Genomic DNA, 15,624 nt, shown 5'->3' with positions numbered 1-15,624 from the left:
AAGCCCCCCCCCCATCCCCCCATATACGCCACTGCCACCCACCCACCCGTTCATTCAACAATTCATTCAGTCATCCATTAGGGACCGTTCACAAACACTTGTTAGGGGGCTAGTGCAAAAAGGGGGCTCTTAAACTTTTTGACCCGCCTTAAAGGCTTAAGGGGGGGCTGAAAAAATGACCACAAATTTTCCTGGGAAAATTGAGTTTATAGCCTAATTATGCTTTTCTATGGGGTTGACCGATAATTTTCATGTCAAAAAGAGGGGCCCTGAAAAAATCGCGATTTTTTTGCATCAGCCCCCCAAACAAGTGTTTGTGAACGGTCCCTGGTGGACATTCATTCATTCAGGTAATTTTTAATTATTTAAATATCCATAGCATAGCAGTCCTCTAATATATAAAAAAATACTTTATCAGTGTGGTCCTCTATCATCTGATCGTTTTTTCGTCAGCAAACATTCCACGCCCTCTACAAGTGAAACATGTGACCGTGATGTGACCTTTTGGTGACCTTTTCATTTGTCGATTGTGTTTTTTTTTTGCGTGAGGAAAATCAGTCGGTCTTCCTGTTTTCTTTCAGGCTTTTCAACAGTGTACTTCCATGACTTTCAATACAATTCAGTCATTTGTTTAGCTGTAAAGATTCCAACTCTCATTTATTCAATAAGTTATTGTTGTCACTTGTTTGAAAATTTGTAAGCTTTAGCACGTCAATATCACGGTCATACATGTATAAAATTGTAAGCTTATTAATATTATTAAAAGTACATGCTTAAATGCGAACGAAGTTCATAGGCCTACCGTATTATATTTTATACCAGTTCTGTGAGGATTGGTAAACACTTCAGAGCAGAATCATGCAGGGAACTAAAACGATGGAGTCTCAGGAAGACAGCATAATGGATGATTTCCGCTATGGAACGAATGTTGCTACAGCCCACATTGAAATTCGAATGGGTAAGTCATGAAACATGTCGAATCATGATGAAGTTGAAAAGTTTGTACTAAGCACTTATGGCTAAGTTAAGTTAATGTTAACTTTTCATTACTTCTGTGGTCTGTGCTGTACGCCAAGCGTACACGAGCGTAAACACAGAACTCTCTCTGAAGTGATAAACAATAAGCCCTTTCGCAAATTCAGATCATGGTGCATCATGGGTAATATTTGCCGATAAAATTGGAGATAAACACGATGAGGCTATTGTACATTTTCAATGGGGTGAACTTTGCCGTTTGCATAAAAATGTTTTGTCCTGGAATTTCGCTGACAGTTTGGTCTTCATTCCTTCACAATATTTGTATTTCACAGGAAATATTAACATATTTAGGAAAGAATAAAATATGTTTTACAAAAATATGTTTTTGAAGGAAGTGCAAAGTTCGCCACCATTGCAAATGCACTGCAGCCTCCTCGTGTTTATCTCTTGTTGAAGAATGTGTGACGATGTCTGAGCATGCGCATGTGCAACTTTCCGAATTTGCGAAAGGGCTTATCGCGCTAATGTCAATGACTGATCAGTGCTTAATTTATTTCACTCATTTCATCTCTAAAAAGTCACATGGCTGATGATGGCTCAAGACATCTTAGTAAATTGGCGGGAAATAATGAGTCAGGAATGCGCTAATACGAAATATTGTGATTTGATTAGCCAATTTACATGTGTACATGTATATTGATGTTGATAGTCAGCATTGAACCCTGACCAGTACTAACCATGCATCATTTCTTGTTTATTGCAGGTTTTTTGAGGAAAGTATTTTCAATACTTTCTGTTCAGCTGTTGACAACGACAATAGTATCAGCTATATTCATGAACACCTCAGCTATCAAAGGATTTGTTCAACAAAGGTTAGTGCTATGTAATTTATGAACCCAGTTACAAAGTTATTTGTACCGGTACGGATATAAATGTACAGATGATGAAGCCTTGTTGGAGTTACCCAGTGCATCACAATTTTGTTTTCGCTGTGTACTACATGGCATGTATCCTTATTGCTATTTTATAATTCAAGACCGAATTAAAAAGACTAGTTTGCATATGTGATGTGGTATATATATATAAGAGACACTTTTGGGCAGGTTATCAATTTTGAGTCTGTTACATATAATCTTAAATATAGAGATATTTCGCTCCACAACGCTGTTTTCACCAATAAAATTGGAATATAAGCGAAGATTTTGAGTTCGTAAGTTATGGTATTATAAATTTGGAAATTGAGATATCGGCCTTGACAATATGTACCAATCCCGATCAGTACCAAAAATAACATGTCCTATGCATACTCCTTGATAAATTAATAACGGCGCCATTTATAGCCGGCAACCATCAACTGTGACTGTAGCACTACTTTCGGGCTCTGTTGCTATTACACGCTCGGTTGAACGTCTCTGTGAGGGCCACAAAATGCGGCTACAGTACTGTGACTGATGAGTGACAAATACATGTAGTTGAAATAAGGGAAACCCATACCTTTGATAAATGCCCTGTGGTAAAATATGATGTGTTACCTAATTACTGTCATGAAATTTGAAGCCTACTGATTTTGCATAAAAATAATTAATCGGTTCATCAGATTGACAAATTAAGATTAGATTAGATTGGCAAATTAAGGGTTTTTCCCCAACTCCGATTCAGAACCGACACAGACCATGTGTAGCAAGAGCCACAGAGCCCATGGACAAGGAGCAGTGCGGGCCTGATTGACATCAGCCCTTTTCACTTTTGCTCAGGGCCCGAACTTTTGGGCCCTGGATACATATGTTCCAAGTTTGTTTTAATTTGTTTTGTGTGAAATCAAAAAATGCATATAATGTACATGTAGTGCCCTGGTATTCTACTACTTACATGTACTTACCTTGCTGCATACATGTATACAATGTAGTGAACTCAAATCATAACTGTAACTGTGATTTTGTTGTTTGTATTTTCAGCCCAGGAATGCTTATGTTTGCAGCATTATCATCATTTGTACTTATCATTGCATTGATTGTCAAAAGAAGGGACTCACCAGCAAACATGATATTGCTTGCAATATTTGTAAGTACTTAAAATAGTATTTTTAAGAGTATTTTCTGTTTCCTTCAACTTGACACTAGGCATACAGAGACATTCAGAAATAATTGTGTTACATTTTCTGCTTTAAGGGGGTACTACACCCCTGTCCAATGTTGTGCCTATTTTTGCATTTTCTCAAAAATTATAGGGCATTGGGGACAAATAAGATATGTATATTATAGGGGCAAGGACTACAACTACAACACTGGAAATTTTATTTCAGCACAGACAACAGTTGTGGAGTTACAGTCTAAATTAGGGAAAACCAATATTTGATCAATAAATCAATAACTACTTGCTTTGAGTTGCTGAATTTTCAGTACAGTAGTTGTAGTCCTTGCCCCTATAATCTTACCTGTCACGAATGTGCTATAATTTTTGAGAAAAATGCAAAAATAGGCACAAAATTGGCCAGGGGTGTAGTACCCCCTTAAACCAGTTTGTGATGATGCAAGTTGTTTGATAATTGAATACTAGTCATGGACCTGAAGCATGCATTGATATCCTGTGACAGTTAACTTAGGGCAAAATGTTCAGGAACCTTAGATGTACAAAATTGGTATCAAGGTATAGGAAAGGATGGAGGCATTCACATTTTACTTTTTTAAAACATTTTTTACTGTAATGTTAGAATTGAGAAAAGTATTGAGCTGAATATTTGAACACCTTGTATCTCACTTTAAAGGCAACATAACTCATTTTTACAAGTTTGCTTTGTTTTGAAGGCCTACAATGTTTGTAACACATTTACATGAAACATGTACATGTATGAGAAAACACTTTTTAAGAATGTTATTGCCATTACTCACTTACATTGTGCCATTAACTCAATTTATTTTCAGACGCTTGTAGAGTCGTATAGTGTTGGTACTGTGGTGACATTCTATGATAAGGCTGTTGTATTGGAAGCATTTGTTCTTACCCTGGCAGTTACTGCTTCCCTTACCATGTATGCACTACAATCAAAGCGAGATTTCAGCTCATGGGGTGCTGGGTAAGTAACAACTAAACACTCTACAATAGTCTACATTTCATTTTTACCTAAAGTTTGTTAATGTTTTAGTGGTTGGACTACATGTGTACATGTACAAACGTGCCAACATACAGCCTTTGAATGAATGTGCATACGCTCTATGGGACTAAGTTAACACACACTTGATTTGATACTGCAACCAGTGAAATGTGCACTTATATGAATCTATATGATCAAAGATAGCCAATAATGTTATTTGAAAAGTAAAATTTTGACATTGTGTTTGAACACCTTGAAACATTATCATTGGTGTACAAGGACAATTTCAAAATCAACTAACTTTTGTAATCAGTGACGTAGCCCCAATTGATCGCAAAATTTAGAAAATCTCATAGGAAAATTGGAAGCTTGTGCCCCCCATCATGGTCGGTGCCCCCCAATTATGATCGGTTCCCCCAATCATGGTCGGTGCCCCCCCACCCAATCGGATGACCCATGCTACGCCACTGTTTGTAATTATAGAATCTTTACCATTGTCAATTTGTTGACTGGGTATTGATGTTGTTAGATTAGTATGCTGCCCTCATCCAATTTTCAGAGTAGAATTTGTAGCATGTAATTTGTGTCAAAGGAGGGCCTGCCTTCCAGTGATCAAAACTTTTAACATCACAATTGAAACATTTTGAAAACAAACGCCAAAAATTATTACTGTTTCCATGGATCATATCAAACTATTGAGTCTTGTTTTTATAGAGACTTTGATAAATAAATTACTGCCCAAGATGTTTGTTTGGTACTTTGTATGCTGCCCTCATATCTTTCTCCTGTGCATGTGCATGTATATAAGGAAGCTTTAATTTTCAGCATGTCTATTTTGTATCTCTGTATCAAAGGAGCTTTCCCCAAATATGCTGCTGCATCAATTGGTCTGATTCTTTTTCTTTACCCGGCACCTTGGTTTGTAACATATAGTGTTGGTGAAGTGTCATTTCATTGAATGATCAGTGGTTTTGTAGTCTAGAAGTAGAATCCATTAATGTATGAAGCTTGCTTTGGCATTTGTTGCTGTCAGCCTTTGCATTGTGACTTATTTTGATGTTATTTTTGTCTCCTTGGTATTTTGTCACACACATGCAGTGCCATTCCTTGTAAGCACTCACTAGCTAGATGGGTAATTCTGTTGAGTACAGCAACCGAACTACAGAATATGTGGCCACACATTCCATGTGAGCACTCACCAGCAGGATGGGTAATTCTGTAGAGTACAGCATCCCAACTACAGAATATGTGGCCACACAGTGCCATTCCTTGTAAGCACACACCAGCTGGATGGGTAATTCTGTAGAGTACAGTAAACCAACTACAGAATATGTGGCCACACAGTGCTATTCCTTGTAAGCACTCACCAGCTGGATGGGTAATTCTATAGAGTACAGTAAACCAACTACAGAATATGTGGCCACACAGCGCTATTCCTTGTAAGCACTCACTAGCTAGATGGGTAATTCTGCTGAGTACAGCAGCTCAACTACAGAATATGTGGCCACACAGTGTTATTCCTTGTAAGCACTCACCAGCTGGATGGGTAATTTGGTAGAGTACAGTAACCCAACTACAGAATATGTGGCCACACAGTGCCATTCCTTGTAAGCACTCACCAGCTGGATGGGTAATTATGTAGAATACAGTAACCCAACTACAGAATATGTGGCCACACAGTGCTATTCCTTGTAAGCACTCACCAGCTGGATGGGTAATTCTATAGAGTACAGTAAACCAACTACAGAATATGTGGCCACACAGTGCCATTCCTTGTAAGCACTCACTAGCTAGATGGGTAATTCTGTTGAGTACAGCAACCGAACTACAGAATATGTGGCCACACAGTACTATTCCATGTGAGCACTCACCAGCAGGATGGGTAATTCTGTAGAGTACAGCATCCCAACTACAGAATATGTGGCCACACAGTGCCATTCCTTGTAAGCACTCACCAGCTGGATGGGTAATTCTATAGAGTACAGTAAACCAACTACAGAATATGTGGCCACACAGTGCTATTCCTTGTAAGCACTCACTAGCTAGATGGGTAATTCTGTAGAGTACAGCAGCTCAACTACAGAATATGTGGCCACACAGTGTTATTCCTTGTAAGCACTCACCAGCTGGATGGGTAATTTGGTAGAGTACAGTAAACCCAACTACAGAATATGTGGCCACACAGTGCCATTCCTTGTAAGCACTCACCAGCTGGATGGGTAATTATGTAGAATACAGTAACCCAACTACAGAATATGTGGCCACACAGTGCTATTCCTTGTAAGCACTCACCAGCTGGATGGGTAATTCTATAGAGTACAGTAAACCAACTACAGAATATGTGGCCACACAGTGCCATTCCTTGTAAGCACTCACTAGCTAGATGGGTAATTCTGTTGAGTACAGCAACCGAACTACAGAATATGTGGCCACACAGTACTATTCCATGTGAGCACTCACCAGCAGGATGGGTAATTCTGTAGAGTACAGCAGCCCAACTACAGAATATGTGGCCACACAGTGTTATTCCTTGTAAGCACTCACCAGCAGGATGGGTAATTCTGTGGAGTACAGTAGCCCAACTAGCAACTACAATGACTACCTTCACAATAACAACCTTCACAAACATAGTCCAACTATAGAATATGTGGCCACACAGTGCTATTCCTTGTAAGCACTCACCAGCTGGATGGGTAATTCTATAGAGTACAGTAAACCAACTACAGAATATGTGGCCACACAGTGCCATTCCTTGTAAGCACTCACTAGCTAGATGGGTAATTCTGTTGAGTACAGCAACCGAACTACAGAATATGTGGCCACACAGTACTATTCCATGTGAGCACTCACCAGCAGGATGGGTAATTCTGTAGAGTACAGCAACCCAACTACAGAATATGTGGCCACACAGTGCCATTCCTTGTAAGCACACACCAGCTGGATGGGTAATTCTGTAGAGTACAGTAAACCAACTACAGAATATGTGGCCACACAGTGCTATTCCTTGTAAGAACTCACCAGCTGGATGGGTAATTCTGTTGAGTACAGCAGCCCAACTACAAAATATGTGGCCACACAGTGCCATTCCTTGTAAGCACTCACCAGCTGGATGGGTAATTCTGTAGAGTACAGCAGCCCAACTACAGAATATGTGGTCCTGGCATTTTGATTGTTAACACTGATCTAAAAGGCATTACAGCAGCCCAACTACAGAATATGTGGTCCTGGCAATTTGATTGTTAACACTGATCTAAAAGGCATTGCCTGGCAGCATGGTTGGCCAAGCAGGCACTGCCAAACAGCAAACTGAGTAATTAACATAGTTTACCACTGACATATGCTCAGATGTTAAGCCACAGTCCTGCACACAAATGCAAATAAATAAACAAATAACATTTGATATACTGCTTGGTGCATGGATTAGAATTAGCATGGTTTCCTGGGTGCTGCATGTTTAAAAACATTAAATCATGATTAATATTAGGCCCCCTATTATATAGTATTTTGTGTATTTATAAAAATCAATAAAAGACACATTGACTGCAGCTTGTAAGTTTCACATATGACAATTGTTCTTACAGACTTTATTCTGCTCTCCTGGTTCTAATTCTTGGTGGCTTCCTGCAAGTTTTCTTCCCCAGTGATGAAATGGAGTTCTTAATGTCTCTTGGTGGTGCTGTGCTATTCAGTTGTTTCATCATATATGATGTGAATATGTTGATGCATAAGGTGTCACCGGAGGAGTACATTCTTGCTGCTATCAACCTATACCTGGACATTATCAACTTGTTTTTGTACATTTTGAGAATCTTGAGCGAATCAAGAAAGAACTGAGTATGAAGGACATGGAATTAACTAGAAATGGATGAAGGAGAAGAACCGTCCTTTGGCATATACTAAATAGTTTAAACCTGTTTTCAGCACAACTTTGATATTTCGGCTGTAACCTAATTTCCTGTTTATTTAAGGTTCCAGTTGTTCTGTGATGTACCACAGAAACTTGACCAATGAGTGATAATTGAGCTTAATAGTTTATTTTTGACTGAATTTATGGACAAAAAGTTAATCTGTAGTAAAAGTGTAACCAACATCTGTAGATGTTTTCATTTTTACTCCCACAACTTTCTGCATTTAAATTAAAACATGTTTATTGCCAAAATTTTTGCTTTTGCTCGTAAAATAGGCAAATAGATCTACGGTCCGCCAACAGATTTTGTGCAACCCATGAGACCCTTGAAAAAATTATACATTCAAGACCTTTTAATTTCATACTGCATAACTGCTATAAGATGTGCGATTCCCCTTAAGATAATGATTCAAAATCATTAGTCAGATTTAACGAAAATGCCATTACTATCCCTAATATTTATATGAGAAAACTTCTGCATGAGGAGCAGAAGCAATCACTAAACAGGAATCGTCCTAATACTTGGTGAGTGAAACACCATTGCTCAAGTTAAGGAGATTTAGTGTATTGTGTTCAACCTAATTATTCCCTGGGCGCTTAAGGCAGTTAATTTCAGGTGTCAATAATTAAAAACTGTAATTTGCAAATTTGCATGATTCATTAGCATTTATGCAAATTAGCTAATTAATTATGCAAATATACAAATTACAGGCCGGCTAGACAATATAATACAAAAGAACACATAAGAAATACTTTGACCAAGTTGCACGCCTGCAATATAAAGTACCCTGAAAATGTGCACATTGATTTTAGCAAAATATTAGCAAAAATGGCATATTAATGGGCCGTTTCATTCATCTTAGCTCATTAACAATTGATTATTGATAAAAACAATATAATATTAAGAAAATAAGAATTGATGTATTTGTCCAATTTGCTTCAAACAAAAGGCATATTGATCAGTGTACTTTACCCTACTCAAGCAATCTGCCTGAAACATGCACAAAGCATTTCCTAATTTTCAGAAAATGCCTTGAATCCCACCTATTAAAATGATCAGATTCACCAAACATTTGAACAGGCCCATTGTATGCCAATGGGACAGGAAATCTATTAAAGTTGTTATGTATAAATGTATTAAACTTACACAGATTTATTACAAATATTATGTATAGTGGTAATGGAATCTTATACATGCAGATATTCTTGTGTTTTTGTTTTGTTTTGGGAAAGAGGTATAATTATTGTAAATGATGTATTGAGAAATAGAGGTTATTTGTACATGTTCCCAGATGTATATTTGCTATTGTTAATTTGTATTTTCAAAACTTATTTAACAACTGTGAAGTTAAAAACAGAATGCTAATATGGAGTCAAAGAGGGGTGAAGAACATTTGTGTGAAATTATTGACCTTCCATGATTTACCCCTCTTATTCCATAATTTAGCCAAAGAACTGTTCAATTAGTTTTGACAGAAACACAGGTAGGTGTTGTAAAATGGTTTTGAGAAAGTAAAAGTGTGCTGTTTTTATTGGGGATAAATATGTCAAGTTAGAGAGAAATAGATACAACATTCCTAAAAGATATACCCACACAATGTAATTTTGACAAGAAAGTAACTAAAGTCCCTACACTCCTCAAAAGAATTAAAAGATCAGATGAATATATCAGCGTTTTTGAAAACATAGGATATGATGATAATATTGATAATTGTGCTTGATCTTTCATTACATCACATGTTCCCTAAGCTACAGACAAAATTCACTCATTACAAATATCCGCCATTACCCACATTGTGAGGGGAGGAATGAAAATGGAGGCCAAAATTTCGATTTTGAAGCCATTTTTCAAACGTCACCATGGTCAAGGTCAAGTCACATCCCCCTACCCTCCTCGTTTCTCTGATTGTAGGGGTCTTAATCGTGATCATTAGTACAGAGTATAGTGATCATTGGTACAGAACATACAGAGTATTCATTTATGTATTATGTTGCACTACATGTATTAAGGGAGCTCAATTATGACCCCTACCCTCAGTTATGTGAGGAGGGGGCCGGGAGATCATCTTTTGTGTGGTTACATTAATAACTTTCCCCACCCCGGGGATACATAGAGGGCATCTTATACCCACTAATGTTACATATAGACCCAAACACACATCACATACACAAACCCACCTCATCATGTACACAAACCAATCTCAATATGTTACTTGACCTTGACCTTGACCGTAGTGACATTTGAAAAATGGCTTCAAAATCTAAATTTTAGCCTCCATTTTTCCCCCTCCCCTCAAGATGTGGGTTATAGTGGATATTTGTAAGGGGTGAATTGTGTCTACAACTTAGGGAACAAGTGATGTAATGAAAGATCAAGTACATTTTTTATCAATAATATTATCATCATATCCTATTTTTTTCAAAATGCTGATATTTTCATCTGATTCTTTAATTCTTTTGAGGAGTGTACATGGGCTATTCCAAAAAATAAATGCACAGCCCTATTCGGATTTCCGGACTTTTTGTCCAGTTGTGATTGTTGGAAATTCAGACTTTTAAAAGTGTCCAAAGGTGAAAAATCCAGTATAGTTCAAAATCAGAAATCCTCAATTTGAGAGCTCATTTTCGGCAATTCCATCATTTTTCATATATTTAATTGCAGCAATTTAATTTCCAGCAACATTGGCAACTGGAATTCCAGTCGTTTACAAAAACACACTTGGAAATCCAGATATTTCTTTTATTGAAAAGTTACTCCTAAGGGGTGTGCACTTTTTTTCTGGAATAGCCCATTATGAAATATGTTTTAATACAAGTCGTGGATACATAAATGACAGCTAGTGAAAAATTCACCGGCCATCCCAGCCAGGATTTAAACCTGGGACCTTTAGATCACCGGACCAATGCTCTACCAACTACATTATCTTGTGCTTTGTTTGTTATTGTAGAATGTAATAAAGTTATACCTAATATAAAATCATAATTTAACAAATTATAGAGGGTGGTTTTAATTGACTACTTCTGGGTTGATTTTGTATAAATAACAATCTGCATCTTCAATTTACTTTTATTTACTTATTCCAAAATATACCAGTAAACAATAATAATTCTATTTATAAAAGTTTGCCTCAGAAGTATTGGAAATATTTGGTAGATATCATATTCTAACTATTTTTTACGTATTTTATGCCAGTTGCCCTGAGCTTAGTTATCTGAGCCAGGTTTCTGAGACAAACCTGTTTTAATTTATTTTGTTTTATCAACTTAGAAGGTTTTTTTTTTTCATTTTTCATAACTAATATTGAAAATGGGAAGTAAGCATATTAAGAATTTGAATCGTATTCATAATAATCTCTATATCATGTATTAAATTTATTTAAAAATATTGTTTAGTATATAAGGAGATGAATTTCAATCTGAATTGAGGTTAAATAAAGGAAGAATGGGTATTGATAAAACTTAAACTTGGTTTACACTCTTCACTATTTGGTCTGATTGTCTGATTATTCAGTAATTATTTTCTAAGAGTTGTTAACAAGTACCGAATCAAGTGAAATATGATTTAAACTGATGGACAAACCAAATATTAACCAAGTAGATTTTCAACATATTATATTAAATATATTCCCAAGAGGGCATATTTAAGTGTCAGACTTTTGCACAATTTATGACAGCAAAAAATGCACCAGTATTTTCTAAAAATGTTTGAAAAAGGGCCAACAATGCGATATTCATCTCACTTTCTGTTTATTTACGAAGTTTGACTACTGAAAGTTTAATTTCCACTTTGAAATTCAAAATGGCCACACCCATTATGTGGCATGTTGTCACATTTTATCTGTAATTTGGGATGAAATTGCATCTGGCCCTGTATCATAATGGTATACCAGAACAAAATTACAACACTGGCCTATGGAGCAGTGTAATACACAAAACCATGCATAAGGGGCTGTGCAATAATTATGAGCCCTGGGGGAGGGTAAAATTAGGGGTGGGGGCAAGATTGGTAAATTGGGATCCCAAAATTTAGGCATTCTTAAGGGGGGGCAAAGAATTTTGGCAGGCCGAGGGGGTAAGCAATTTTTGGCGGGCGAGAGAGGGGGGGGGGCAATTTCAATTTGAAATCGAAAGTGAGACATATATTGTGTGATTTTTGGCCCATCTTAAGCTTACCTCTGATTTTTTAACAAGTTCAATGGACATCAATAAATGCAATAGACACCAACAAAATTTTGGTGCAAATAATGTGATCATACACAAGTCTGACCCCTGGCATGTTTTCGATAGTAGGTATGAATATTTAAACAAAACTAGCAATCTCATAGATAATGAACCTTCTATGACAGCAACATTTTGTTACCCACAAATTTGTCTCAGATTTGACATGTTATTTGTAGCATTATATTGATATTTTCATTGACAAAAAATATAGATAGGAAAACGGGGTAATAGAGGGCCATTGATTAGGAAGAATACAGCAAACTGCTCAGAATGAATGCTTTACAAGTTTTACAATCATCAAACATAAGTGACAAGATTAAGGGGAATGAGTCGGATGTTGCTATTATTGTTTGTGATATATTGGTAAAAATAGTGTTCAAATTCTTTTGTTTTATATTGTTTTCAGCCATTGGTACATTGCTCATAACTCGGTAACCAGATGTCCGATTTTGATGGGGTTTGCATCAAAATGTAGCATTCGTTAACTGCCAGAAAATTTTGTAAAAAACTTCTAATTGAAATTTGCCGACATGTGACTCATTCCCCTTGATCGTGTCACATATTGGGGCACTCTGTACAGTAATATGGTGACATGAAATAATTCAGCTTTTGAATCTTGGTGAGTCCTCAATAAAGTTATCTTAAAAACCAAATATGTTAATACCATGACCTACACTCTCTGAGCTGTACTAGCTAAGCCAGTGAATCAGGCTGGCAGAGATCACTAAATATTTTGCCATCAAATGGAAGGGACAATGTCATTTTGTCAGGACCTGTTAGGGGCACATTACACCAAATCACTGCACGAAAGGTGCAATGGTGATGAATTCCGGTTAAAAGTATATGGCTACTGGAGACAATGTGGTGTCCTTAGGGACCATGTTCTTCGTGAGGTTGGCATGTTCTGATTTAAATGAAAGATGCTAACCTATTAATAACTAAAATAGATATGAAATTATACAAATCGATTTCACAAGAAAAGTAGCCCCTGTCCGAATTGTTGCTAACAGAACAAGTTTTAATGCTAGTTTTGGCGTTGAAATAGAGGCGTCGCTTTTCAACATTTTTTAATAAAAAACTGAATCTATAAAGTTCACCAAAATTGAAGCTTAAATGAAATTTCAGTCCTTAATTAATACAGGGATGACGTAAAAAGTGAAAAATATTGTCACACCACGTAGAAAACGCCGATTAGAAAAGTTGATTTTTACGTGCTTTTCAATGGAGAAGTTATTTGGTGGTCTACGCCCTTAGTGATCAGAGGATGTGGTGCCCCAGACTCCAGCACTAGACTGGAATCATCTTATCTCATGAGGGCTCAGATTAACATGGCAAGGATAACTAAATATTTTGTGCTCAGATGGAAGTGGGTTTGTGCATGGTTTGTGCCCTCGTCACTAGACTGGACTCATATCATCACATGAGGGCTCTGTTTAAGAGCTAACATTCACCAGCAGACAGTACCAGACTGTAGATAGCCAATTGATTGGGTAAGTATGAAGATTGTTAATATTTCTAGTAATCAAATTCAGATCATTGTTAAAAACCAAATTACTGGAATTATACTTATATCAAAAATTGTGGCTGGCTTCCTTTTGTTTTTATATTTTGGGTTATATTTGTTAAAAATATTCTGTTAATGCACCAAAGCCTCTTAATTATCTTCATGTACTATGTAGAGTATGTTAAATGTGAAAGAAATTATAAGCTGCAGTTGAATATGTTTTTATTCAAGAAAAACCAAGGTTTGGCGCATAATGCTATTTAAGTTGATAGCTGCAAATAGATGTAGAATCTGAATATCCAATATCTCTGTATTATGTTGATCAATATATTTTTTAATCTTGTCTTTAAATATTTTTCAATTGACCATTCTCAATGGACTTGGACTTGGTCTCAAGAAAAGTGGATTGACAGTGACTTGACTTTGAGATCATTGGTAAATGTCTTGACATGACTCGAGTCGCAACCACCCCCTGTAATTGACTTGATTTGTGACTTCATCTTGGTGAATTGGTCCCAACACTACTCTCCTTATTTGTCTCTTGCACTGATGGAAAAGACCAGACTCTTTTGTAAATTTTGATACATGATTTGTCCATTTAAAACATCTGTCCAATGGAAAATTTCATAGGGCCTGCCTCTACAGGGTGTAACAATAAAATTTGTACAATTGCATTTTGACTTCTCAGGACACAAATGTAATATGCAATAGAATTAGTGATATCTTGGCTAGAAGAAGATGTTTAGTTGGTTTCTTTACTAGCTTGGGTTCAAAAGTTATGTCCGATTAATTAAATCGCCCAGAAAACGTGTTGGGCCACTTTTGCCATGTTAGCGTATATCAAGTTTGAGCCGCGTTGATTGTGTTTATCGTGCATTGTACATCAAAGAACTGACACAAAAGAATTATAAGTGGTGTTTCTTCATATAATTAACATGAACTTAATAACAATATGATATTTCTTTAAAATCTATTTAATGAAGTCATGAAATCTCTTTCAAATTATCTTATAAATAAAGTAATTTCTCATATCCCTGAGATATCATTGTTAAACTGAGAACAGTTTTTGCACCCATAAGTACAAAACAATAAAAATTGAAATTAAGTTCAGCTGGGCTTCTAGCTGTTCTGGGGCGACCACTATTGCCAGCATTTCTGTCAACAAATTTTACATACTTCTCATAGTTATATGTAATTGTATGCCTTGAAGGAAGACGTGAGTTTGGAAAATGAGCTATAAACAATCTAATGGTTTCTGCTTGACTCCATGTGCTACCGAATGTCACAACCATAAAAATGCGCTCTTCCAACGTGAATTGGGGTTGAAGGTGTTGAGCTGCAGCCACGATTTCTAGTAAATAAGGTTGTTATGTCAGTGCTTAGTTGTGACTTTCAAAAACTCAAGGAGATATTCTATTATGTAACCATTTCTACCACTTCGAGCACCGTCCAACTGGTCCATGGTTCAACTCTAGTCAGTCACTTTTGTAACACTTAGACAAAAGTGGCCCAAGCGGTTTTAAGACTAGGATACATTATTGGCTATATCTTCACTTTCATACCTACAATGTTATTGAAGCAAAGCTTATCTGGTGGCTAAAGAAATTATCTTGATAGACATATTAATATCAAACCAAAAAATAGGCGGCATACTTGTGTCAGTCTATTTTCAAAATTGTACAAATTTTATTGTTACACCCTGTATACTGTATTGAATTTGGTATGGGATCAATAAAATTATATGTAAAATTGTGTCTTTAATTATATTTTCACTGTGCCAAACTTGATGTATAGAACTCATAGCAAAACAACTTGCTAGTTATTTTATCATAGATCTTTTCAGAATGTGAACCAAGGTATTTTAGAACTTGCAACATTATTTAATTACCTAAAATCATAAATTTCAAAATATATGACATCATA

General features: G+C 36.4%; 1 protein-coding gene across 4 annotated transcripts; it reads left to right on the top strand.

Moving 5' to 3' along the window:
• Positions 1–494: 494 nt before the first annotated feature.
• Positions 495–11,440, top strand: LOC140149112 (protein lifeguard 4-like). 4 transcript variants are annotated; one of them, XM_072171282.1, is made up of 6 exons: positions 495–557; positions 823–958; positions 1,742–1,850; positions 2,934–3,039; positions 3,900–4,051; positions 7,651–11,440. In XM_072171282.1, exons 2-6 carry the CDS (start codon positions 859–861, stop codon positions 7,901–7,903), a joined length of 720 nt encoding a protein of 239 aa, XP_072027383.1. In that variant the 5' UTR covers positions 495–557; positions 823–858; the 3' UTR covers positions 7,904–11,440. The 4 variants fall into 4 exon arrangements, with proteins under 4 accessions (XP_072027383.1, XP_072027382.1, XP_072027385.1 ...); XM_072171281.1 differs by having other exon boundaries at positions 525–637; XM_072171284.1 differs by having other exon boundaries at positions 526–544.
• The last annotated feature ends 4,184 nt before the right edge of the window (positions 11,441–15,624 follow it).

This window comes from Amphiura filiformis, chromosome 3 (genome assembly GCF_039555335.1).
Source record: "Amphiura filiformis chromosome 3, Afil_fr2py, whole genome shotgun sequence".
Classification (NCBI taxonomy): Eukaryota; Metazoa; Echinodermata; class Ophiuroidea; order Amphilepidida; family Amphiuridae; genus Amphiura; species Amphiura filiformis.
The sequence above is the reverse complement of the archived record's forward strand: the minus strand, read 5'-3'. Positions and strand labels throughout refer to the sequence as shown.